Source organism: Microtus oregoni, unplaced genomic scaffold (assembly GCF_018167655.1).
Source record: "Microtus oregoni isolate MIOR12 unplaced genomic scaffold, Mior012 000002F_ref0000024, whole genome shotgun sequence".
In the NCBI taxonomy this organism is placed as follows: domain Eukaryota; kingdom Metazoa; phylum Chordata; class Mammalia; order Rodentia; family Cricetidae; genus Microtus; species Microtus oregoni.
In genome coordinates, this window is record NW_024543061.1 from 7,326,862 (window position 1) to 7,338,407 (window position 11,546).

At 39.5% G+C, this 11,546-nt stretch overlaps 1 protein-coding gene across 1 annotated transcript; it reads right to left on the reverse strand.

Moving 5' to 3' along the window:
* Window positions 1-903: 903 nt before the first annotated feature.
* Window positions 904-1,830, reverse strand: LOC121437962 (putative vomeronasal receptor-like protein 4). Its single transcript, XM_041638110.1, has one exon. It carries the CDS (start codon window positions 1,828-1,830, stop codon window positions 904-906), a length of 927 nt encoding a protein of 308 aa, XP_041494044.1.
* Between the last annotated feature and the right edge of the window lie 9,716 nt (window positions 1,831-11,546).

Here is an 11,546-nt window from a genome sequence, read left to right on the forward strand (position 1 = left end):
GTATGTAGATATAAACTACTTTTATCTGACAATTTTTCAGGAAGCATAGATGGAATGAAGTACAAATACATGCAAACTTCATGTCAGAGTGTTTAAGTAACTGAAGAGAAAAAAATAGAAAATTGAAGCTCACATTATTTTTATGAATTCAGAGAAACTATAACTAGAAAACAGAATTAAAACTACAATCAGATATTTAAACTATTTCTGATAACTGAGTTAGATTAAAATATTTTCAAAAGAAAAACTTAAAATGTCAGTATCAGCGCCAGGTGGTGGTGGCACATGCCTTTAATCTCAGCACTTGCAAGGCAGAGGCAGGTCTATCTCTGTGAGTTTGTGGCCTGCCTGATCTAGAGAAGCTAGTTCCAGCACAAGATCCAAAGCTGCAGAAACCCTGTCTTGAAAAAACAACGAACAAACAAAACAAAACAAAAAAACCAACCAAACAAAAAAGTATCAGTCATGGGCTTCCTTTGAGTGACCTCAGCATCAAGGGAACATTTATAATATAAAGTAAAAAGGAGAGAGTAAGAAAATTCCTGTAGAAATTTCAACTTATGTTGTACAATAGACTTAAAGGACTCTATAGTATTTAGCAGCAGAAATATCACAAGAATGTGTATGTGTTATACCATAAATTATATTTAAATATGTGAAGAATCTTGATTTGCTACAAGGACTATCAAACAGTTAATGAAAAGTCTGTTTTTGAGAAAAAGAAATTGTTGAGGATGCCCTAGCCTCACTCCTTACAACCATCTGTCTGTCCAGTTCCCCGAGATACAGTGACCTCTTCTGACCACCCAGGTCGCCAGAAATTCACACATGCACACAAGCTGGCACAAGGCTCTCCACATAAATTAAAATAAATATATTTTAAATAAAAATACAATTTTTTTTTTACAAAATCTTGTGGTATTTTGACCGAATGTTTTTCAGCATATTGATTATTCTGTTATCAGAACTGATTTGTATTAAAGGAGTAATTGTGGGATAGACATTCATCACAATCTTCTGAACACTCAGGATGACTGGGTCGTACATCCATAACAGGACTGCAGTGGATGAGATGATGAAGTCCATCCAGTACATGACCACAAAGAAAGTCACCAGCAGCAAGATGGTCTGGGTAGCCTTTTTCTCAGGGGATGATCTTGGGTGGCTGAGGCTGTGAAGATGCCTGCATTGTCTCTGATGTCTGAACAAGTTTATCACCATGTATGCACTTGTGGTCAGCATAACTCCTACAAGAAATATATCCATAGAAGTTGTCACTGTTAAAATCAGTGCCCTGATGATGTAGTTTGTGGGGAAGAGTGAGCAGGATTTAGTGACCTTCATCTGATTGGTCTCACTCACATTGGTCAAACCACCTACATAGATGATCAGGTTGCTATTGAATGACAAATTGAGAGACCAAATATAGAAGAAAACATAGATTATGTACTTCTTTAGCTTAAGTTTAAAGTTCGCCAAGAAAGAGGTACTGGGACTGATAGTGACAGCCTGGAACACGCTCAGGAGGCAGGTGATGCAGATGGAGAGGCCTCTCATCACCCTGCTTATGTAAAATGTTGCCTTGCATTTGATGTCATTCTGAATGCTCAGTGACTCAAAAATGTCTGTAATCCAAACAACCCCTCCAGTGAGGAGCATTACTGTATGGATGAAGGTCAGTTGACAAGAGATCAGGTCCATGGGCTTAGGTCTGTGAAATAGGGTTATGAAAGTGTAGAAAACAAGGAGAAATATATTGGCGAGGACTCCAAGTCCAGCTTGGAAATAAAGGACATTGTTTAATGAGGACAAAGTGGGAAATGTAGTCATCTTAAAAGCATAGTGGAAGCATATTTCATATACCTAGAAAAATAAGAGAGTATACATCAAACTTGTGACTCACTCATCAACATGTCTATATCATCACTGTCTTTTAACTACCTATTCTTGATTTATCTGTCACTTTATTTTTATTGTTCCAGACTAGATATGGCCTATATTTCTATATAACCTCCATGTAATTTCTGTATATATAGCATATTGTGCATAATAAATGCATTGTGACCCACATCCTATACAAAATTTACATTTTGTATGCCTGTATTGCATTGTGGACCTCATTTCTTAGAAAAATCAATCCTACTGATTTATATTGCCTTATTTTATACTTAACACCTAAAATGGTAGTGATGAACATAGTATTAATCATACTTGTAGAACTGAACAAAAATTATTCTGATCTGGGAAAAATCAGAAATCAAAAAAAAATCAAGTGATTTAGCCTCATAGTCCATAGTATTAACAAGCTCTTTTTTGAACTATCCAGGTTTAGATTCATAATTCTAATGGAATCACAGTAATAAATACATGATAACCATACTATTTTAGGCAGTAAAAAGTAAAATATATATAACCAGATGAATTGTATAACCCTTATGCCCATAAATGGTCCTACATGTCTCTCTGTTTACTTCCAATCTCATTTAAACCTTTTGGGAACTTGACTTCAAGTTCTAACTCCCAGCTAACTAACTCCCAGCTTCCAAGACAAACACTATTTTTTCTTTTCCTTTTTGAGGGCAGGGAGGAGATAAAATCTAACAATGTGAATCCTTGTGTCTTCTTCAGCCATTTGTATTGTTATTTTATCTACCTACATCCTCCTTCTGTATTTAATCCCCTTCCCCTTCCCAAAGGAGCCTCCCCACCTGCTTTTCCATTTCCCTTATAAGATCAATTGTATTCTGCTATTCCCCTTTGCCTACTCCCACCTTCTCTGGATTTGCATCCCTCCTCCTCTCTAAGGAGACTCCTTTCACTCTCTCCCTGATCAGCTCTTACCCTTCTATTACTTGTCCCCTCTCCATTCTTCTCTACCACCACCCCCATCCTAGTCATGGCCCATTTTGCTTTCCTGGCATCTATACTTACTGCAGGCTACATACTCAAATCTGCAGAAGTGGAGCCAGGCGCCTCTAACAGGAGAGAACATGCCACACTAAAGAAACACTATTTTCAGCACATTGTGACAAACATGAACTTGCCACAGATGACCATATAGTGATGCTGTTTTGGAATTTCTGTTTTAAAAGAGATTCTTTCCAATGCAGTGGAAATCAAGGTCCTCAGTGTTATCACACATCATCAACACACAGACAGTTTTATAATTTAATCAACATTCTTAACCTTTGGTAACGATTTTAGTTATTTGGCTCTGGGACAAGTGTCATTACTTTATCAAATTAATTTAATTAGGTATTTTAAAATTGGCTTTGTGATAGAAATAGAAAATAGTTACCCAGTTGCCTTGATTAAGATTTTTCTGGCCTGGCTCTGAAAAAGCCTGGAATAAAATAGGACTCGCTGAACATAGCGGACAATGAGGACTACTGAGAACTCAAGAACAATGGCAATGGGTTTTTTTTTAAATATTTGTTTATTTATTTATTATGTATACAATATTCTGTCCGCATGTATGCCCGCAGGCCAGAAGAGGGCATCAGATCTCATTACAGATGGTTGTGGGCCACCATGTGGTTGCCGGGAACCGAACTCAGGACCCCCGGAAGAGCAGGCAGTGCTCTCAACCACTGAGCCATTTCTCCAGCCCTGGCAATGGGTTTTTGATCCTACTACACGTAATGGCTTTGTGGGAGCCTAGGCAGTATGGATGCTCACCTTACTAGACGTGGATGGAGGTGGGTGCTCCTTGGACTTCCCAAAGGGCAGGGAACCCTGATTGGTCTTTGGGCTGACGAGGGAGGGGGACTTGATTGGGGGAGGGGGAGGGAAATGGGAGGCGGTGGTGGGGAAGAGACAGAAATCTTTAATAAATAAATAAATTAAAAAAAAGATTTTTGCTCCTGATTTGGACCTTGAGATTTCTGTCCGGTGACCCAATGTGAGTCTCTGTCTCTGTCTCCTTTCATCGCCTGATGAAGGTTAATATTCGGGAGGATGCCAAATGTTTTTTCTTTGGGTTCTCCTTATTTAACTTCTCTAGGATCACTAATTATAGGCTCAATGTCCTTTGATTATGCCTAGGCAGGTTGGATGCTCACCTTACTAGACCTGGATGGAGGTGGGTGTTCCTTGGACCTCCCACAGGGCAGGGAACCCTGATTGCTCTTCGGGCTGGGGAGGGAGGGGGACTTAATTGGGGGAGGGGGAGGAAAATGGGAGGCGGTGGAGGGGAAGAGACAGAAATCTTTAATAAATTAATAAATTTAAAAAATCCTCCCCCCCAAAAAGATTTTTGTGAGAAAAGAGTGACCAATTGTATTTTCAAGTTGACTACCATATTCCACATACACTAATTAATGCATGTATGTATAAAGATAATGCAGAAGTTAGTGGGTCCTACATGTCTCTAACTGTAAAATCTCCCCATGGATATGAGATCATAAATCATATACTTTATATTTACATGATTTTTACTCCTAAAAAGCATACTCTAGTAAATGAATAGATTCATCCCAATTGCAAGAGCCAAGCATCTGTTTCTCCTACAAACATACATCTACAGAAGCTTCACCATGGTGAACTGTGTTTTAAAATCTCCAGGACAGAAACTCGTGAGATGCTCAGTGTTAAGAGCACATTTGTTCTTGTGGAAGACCTGGGTTTGATTCTCCAGTATCGACATGGTGGTTCATGACCATCTATAACTAGTTCCAGGGGCTCAATTGCCTTCTTCTGACTCAGGCAAGCAAGTGGTACACAACAACAACATACATGCAAGCAAAACACATATGTATATACAATGAAATAAATAAATCTTAATAAATAAAAGTTCCAGAATAAAATCTCATTCAAGTGTTGATCTCCAAACTGTAAGAATTGTAGCCCTGTGCTCTACTGAACCCCACCCTGCCTGCCACGATCTTCCTTTTGTCCCCGGCTCGTTGGTCTACCACCCGTCCCTGCTTAGGTGCTGAGGAGCTCCATCTGGAAGGGTGAGTATGTGCTATCCAGGGGCGGCCTGTCCCAGAAGAGAGCACAAACCCCCCTCCCCCAGCTCCTTCTGCAGGGCTGTCTTTCTTACACACGACCCCCCCTCCCCAAGCCTGCGTGGTCTGCAAGGTCCTTTGCTCAGGAACAGGTTTCTGCTCCTACACTAAGGCTACCCACCCAGAGCAGTGAGTGCCTGCCTACCGGGCAGGCCTCAAGGACCCCCAAAGGGAGTGCAGGCACCTTCAGCTTGCACAGCAGGATCTCCTGTGTTCTACTCAACCCAGCCCTGCCCCCCAAATTCACCCGTTTGTCCACGGGTCGTTGGATTAACAGGTGTCCATGTTTCGGTGCTGAGGAGTTTCATCTGGACGGGAATGGTTCCTGCTTCTACACTGAGGAGATCCACCCAGAGAGTCAATCACAGCAAAGACTGGACCAAGACACCAGGCCTCTCCTGGCTCCATTTGAAGGAAGAGATGGGAAGTCGCCAATGCAAGAATTCCTCCAACAACCTGAAAGGCAACATGACATCACCAGAATCCAGGGATCCCTAAATAAGAAGAACTGTACACCCTATTCCAGAAGAATTAGGAGAAATCGACTCAAAAGTGAATTATATGAAAATAATAGAAGACCATACGGAGGAGATGAAAAACTGCCATAAACAATTAGAGATTACAAACAAAAAAGTAGAGGAAATGAATAAATGTCTCAAAGATACCCAAGAAAACTAAGAGAAACAAGAAAAAGCAATCAAACAGGTAAGGGAAGCGGTGCAAGAGTTGAAGAATGGAATGGAAGTAATAAAGAAAACACAAACCGAGGGAAGGATGAAGATGGAAAATCTGGGTAAACGAACAGGAACTACAGAGACAAGTACTACCAACAGATTACAAGAGATAGAAGAAAGCCGGGCGATGGTGGCACACGCCTTTAATCCCAGCACTCAGGAGGCAGAGGCAGGCAGATATCTGTGAGTTCGAGACCAGCCTGGTCTACAAGAGCTAGTTCCAGGACAGAAACCCTGACTCGAAAAAAAACAAAAAAAAAAAGAGAGAGAGATAGAAGAAAGAATGTCAGACACTGAAGATACCATAGAGAAAAATAAACACACTGATCAAAGAAAACAGCAAAACAACAACTTCTCATCACAATACATTCAGGAAATCTGGGACACAATAAAAAGACCAAACCTAAGAATTATAGGGATAGAAGAAGGAGAAGAAGTACAGCTCAATGGTCCAGAAAATATATTTAATAAAATTATAGAAGAAAACTTTCCCAACCTAAAGAAAGATATTCCTTTGAAGGTTCAAGAAGCATACAGAACACCGAATAGGCTGGATCAAAAAAAAATCTCCTCACCATATAATAATCAAAACACAAAACATACAGAATAAAGAAAGAATATTAAGAGCTGCAAAGGAAAAAGGCCAAGTTACTTATAAAGGTAAACTTATCAGACTTAAACCTGACTTCTCTATGGAAACCATGAAAGCCAGAAGGTCCTGGATAGATGTACTGCAGAAACTAAGAGACCATGGATGCAAGCCCAGACTACTATACACAGCCAAGCTTTCCTTCACTATAAATGGAGAAAACAAAATTTTCTAGGATAAAAACAAATTTAAACAATACGTAGCCACAAACCCAGTCATACAGAAAGTAATAGAAGGAAAATCACAACCCAAGAAGTCCAACAATGCCCACAATAACTAAGACATCGCATGACCCTTCACCAGCACAACTTGAAGAAGGAAAACACACAAACTCTAAAACCTAAAAAATAAATAAATAAATAAAAAGTAAAAATGACCGGAGTTAACAACCACTGATCATTAATATCAGTTAATATCAATAAACTCAACTCACCTATTAAGAGGCACAAGCTAAGAGTTTGGATACGAAAACAAGATCCAACATTCTGCTGTTTACAAGAAACACATCTCAACCACAAAGACAGACATCTATTCAGCGTAAAGGGCAGGGAAAAGGTTTATCAGGCAAATGGACCTAAGAAACAAGCAGGTGTGGCCATACTAATTTCTAACAAAGTTGACTTCAAACTAAAATCAATCAGAAGAGATGGAGAAGGACATTTTTTACTCATAACAGGAACAATTCATCAGGACAAAATCTCAATCCTGTATATCTATGCCCCTAATATAAAAGCACCCACTTATGTAAAAGAAACATTACTAAAACGCAAAGCAGCCATCAAACCCCACACACTAATAGTAGGAGATTTCAACACTCCTGTCTCACCAATGGACAGGTCAATCAGACAGAAACCTAACAGAGAAATAAGAGGATTAAGGGATGTATTGAATCAAATGGACTTAATAGACATCTATAGATCATTCCACTCAAATAGGAAAGAATATACCTTCTTCTCTGCAGCTCATGGAACCTTCTCGAAAATTGACCACATACTCGGTAACAAAGCAAACCTCCACAGTTACAAAAAAAAATATTAGTAACCACCCGTGTCTTATCAGATCACCATGGATTAAAGTTAGAATTCAACAACAATGCTACCCCCAGAAAGCCTACAAACTCATGGAAACTGAACAGTCAACAACTGAACCACACCTGGATAAAGGAAGAAATAAAGAAATTAAAGTCTTTCTTGAATTCAATGAAAATAAAGACTCAACATACTCAAACCTATGGGACACTATGAAAGCAGTGCTAAAAGGAAAGTTCATAGCACTAAGTGCCCACTTAAAGAAAACAGAGAAAGCACACATTGGAGACTTAACTGCCCATCTGAAAGCTCTAGAAAAAAAAGAAGCAGACTCACCTAGGAGGAGTAGAAGACTGGAAATAATCAAACTAAGGGCTGAAATCAACAAAATAGAATCACAGAAAACAATCCAAAAAAAAATCAACGAAACAAAAAGCTCGTTCTTGGAGAAAATCAACAAGATTGATAAACCCCTATCCAATCTAATCAAACGGCAGAGAGAGAGTATACAAATTAACAAGTTCAGAAATGAAAAGGGAAACATAACCACAGACACAGAGGAAATTCAGAAAATCATTAGATCTTACTACAAAAGCTTATATGCCACAAAATTTAAAATGTTAAAGAAATGGACACTTTTTTAGATAAGTACCATATACCAAAGTTAGACCAAGACCAGGTGAACAATCTACATAGATCTGTTAGTCACGAAGAATTAGAAGTTGATATAAAAAACCTCCCTACCAAAAAAAGCCCAGATCCAAACGGTTTCAATGCAGAATTCTACCAGAACTTCCAAGAAGACCTAATACCTATACTCCTTAATGTATTTCACAATATCCAAACAGAAAAGTCATTGCCAAATTCCTTTTATGAAGCTACAGTTACCCTGATACCAAAACCACACAAAGACTCAACCAAAAGCGAGAATTACAGGCCAATCTCACTCATGAACATCGACGCAAAAATCCTCAACAAAATACTGGCAAACCGAATCCAAGAACACATTAGAAAAATTATCCATTATGATCAAGTAGGCTTCATCCCAGGGATGCAAGCCTGGTTCAACATATGAAAATCTATCAATGTAATCCATCATATAAATAAACTGAAAGAAAAAAACCATATGATCATTTCATCAAATGTTGAAAAAGCTTTTGACAAAATTCAACATCCCTTTATGATAAAGGTCTTAGAGAGATTATGGATACAAGGGTAATACCTAACTTTAATAAAAGCTATTTATAGCAAGGCGACAGCTAACATCAAATTAAATGGAGAGAAACGCAAAGCCATCCCACTAAAATCAGGAACACGACAAGGCTGTCCACTCTCTCCATACCTTTGCAATATAGGGCTTTAAGTTCTAGCAAGAGCAATACGACAACAAAAGGGGATCAAAAGGATTCGACTTGAAAAGGAAGAAGTTAAACTTTCATTATTTGCAGATGATATGATAGTGTACATGAGCGACTCCAAAAAATCCAGCAAAGAACTCCTACAGCTGATAATCACCTTTAGTGGCATGGCAGGATACAGGATCAATTCTAAAAATCAGTTGCCCTTCTATACACAAAGGATAAGGATGCAGAGAGGGAAATCAGAGAAGCATCACCTTTCACAATAGCCACAAATAGCATAAAATATCTTGGTGTAACTCTAACCAAGAATGTGAAGTATCTATTTGACAAGAAATTTAAGTCCTTGAAGAAATAAATTGAGGAGGATACCAGAAAATGGAAGGATGTCCCTTGCTCTTGGATTGGGAGGATCAATATTGTAAAAATGGCAATTCTACCAAGGGCAATTTATAGATTCAATGCAATCCCCATTAAAATCCCATCAAAATTATTCACAGATCTTGAGAGGACATTAATCAACTTTATATGGGAAAATAAAAAACCCAGGTTAGCCAAAACAATCTTATACAATAAAGGAACTTCTGGAGGCATTATCATCCCTGACTTCAAACTCTATTACAGAGCTTCAGTATTGAAAACAGCTTGGTATTGACATAAAAACAGAGAAGTCGATCAATGGAATAGAGTAGAAGACCCAGATTTTATCCAACACACCTATGAACACCTGATTTTTGATAAAGGAGCTAAAAGTATTCAATGGAAGAAAGATAGCATCTTCAACAAATGGTGCTGGCAGAACTGGTTGTCAACCTGTAGAAGAATAAAAATAGATCCGTATCTATCGCCATGCACAAAAATCAAGTCCAAATGGATTAAAGACCTCAATATCAGTCCTATCACACTGAACCTGATAGAAGAGAAAGTGGGAAGTACTCTACAACATATGTGCACAGGAGATCGCTTCCTACGCATATCCCAGCAGCACAGACATTAAGGACAACATTGAATAAATGGGACCTCCTGAAACTGAGAAGCTTCTGTAAAGCAAAGGACACTGTCACTAAGACAAAAAGGCAACCCACTGACTTGGAGAAGATCTTCACCAACCCTGCAACAGACAAAGGTCTGATCTCCAAAATATATAAAGAACTCAAGAAACTAGAATGTAAAATGCGAATCAGCCCAATTAAAAAATGGGGCACTGAACTGAACAGAGAATTCTCAACAGAAGAAATTCAAATGGCCAAAAGACACTTAAGGTCATGCTCATCCTCCTTGGTGATCAGGGAAATGCAAATTACAACATCTATGAGATACCATCTTACACCTGTCAGAATGGCTAAAATCAAAAACACCAATGAGGGGCTGGAGAGATGGCTCAGAGGTTAAGAGCATTGCCTGCTCTTCCAAAGGTCCTGAGTTCAATTCCCAGCAACCACATCGTGGCTCACAATCATCTGTAATGGGGTCTAGTGCCCTCCTCTGGCCTGCAGGCATACACACAGACAGAATATTGTATGCATAATAAATAAGTAAATAAATAAATATTTAAAAAAAAACACCAATGAGATAGCCTTTGCTGGACAGGTTGTGGAGTAAGGGGCACACTCAACCATTGCTGATGGGAATGCAAACTTGTGCAACTGCTTTGGAAATCAGTGTGGCGATTTCTTAGGAAATTCTGGATCAACCTACCCCAAGATCTAGTAATACCACTCTTGGGAATATACCCAAGAGATGCCCTATCATATGACAAAAGCATTTGTTCAACCATGTTCATAGCAGCATTATTTGTAATAGCCAGAACCTGGAAACAACCTAGATGCCTTTCAATGGAAGAATGGATGAAGAAAGTGTGGAATATATACATATGAGATTACTACTCAGTGGTTAAAATGACATCTTGAATTTTGCATGCCAATGGATGGATATAGAAAACACTATCCTGAGTGAGGTAAGCCAGACCCAAAAGGATGAACATGGGATGTACTCACTCATAATTAGTTTTTAGCCATAAATAAAGGACATTGAGCCTATAATTTGTGATCCTAGAGAAGCTAAATAAGAAGGTGAAACCAAAGAAAAACATATAGTTATCTGCCTAGATATGGGAAGTAGATAAGATTGCAGGGCAAAACCTGGGAACTTGGGGTTTAGGTGGCATGGGGCTAAGGGGAAATGGGGTGAGAAACATGAGAAGGGGAGAATGGGGGGAGCTTTGGGGAATGGGATGGTTGGGATAAAGGAAGGGTGGACACGGGAACAGAGAAATATATATCCTAATTAAGGGAGCCATCTTAGGGTTGGCAAGAGACTTGATTCTAGAGGGGCTCGCAGGTGTCCAGGGAGATGTCCCCAGCTAGTACCTTGAGCAACTGAGGAGAGGGAACCTGAAATGACCCTATCCTATAGCCATAGTGATGAATACCTTGCATATCACCTTAGAACCTTCATCTTGCGATGGATCGAGAAAGAGACAGAGACCCAAATTGGAGCACCGGACTGAGCTCTTAAGATCCAAATGAGGAGCAGAAGGAGGGAGGACATGAGCAAGGAAGTCAGGACCGTGAGGGGTGCACCCACCCACTCTGACAGTGGGACTGATCTATTGGGAGCTCACCAAATCCAGCGGGACTGGGACTGAATGAGCATGTGATGAAACCGGACTTTCTGAACGTGGCGGACAATGAAGGCTGATGAGAAGCCAAGGACAATGGCACTAGGTTTCGATCCTAATACATGAACTGGTTTGTGGGAGCCTAGCC

What these genes read in the sequence shown, in the direction of transcription:
- LOC121437962 (XM_041638110.1), bottom strand. Translation starts at nt 1,830, where the DNA reads ATGACTACATTTCCCACTTTGTCCTCATTAAACAATGTCCTTTATTTC.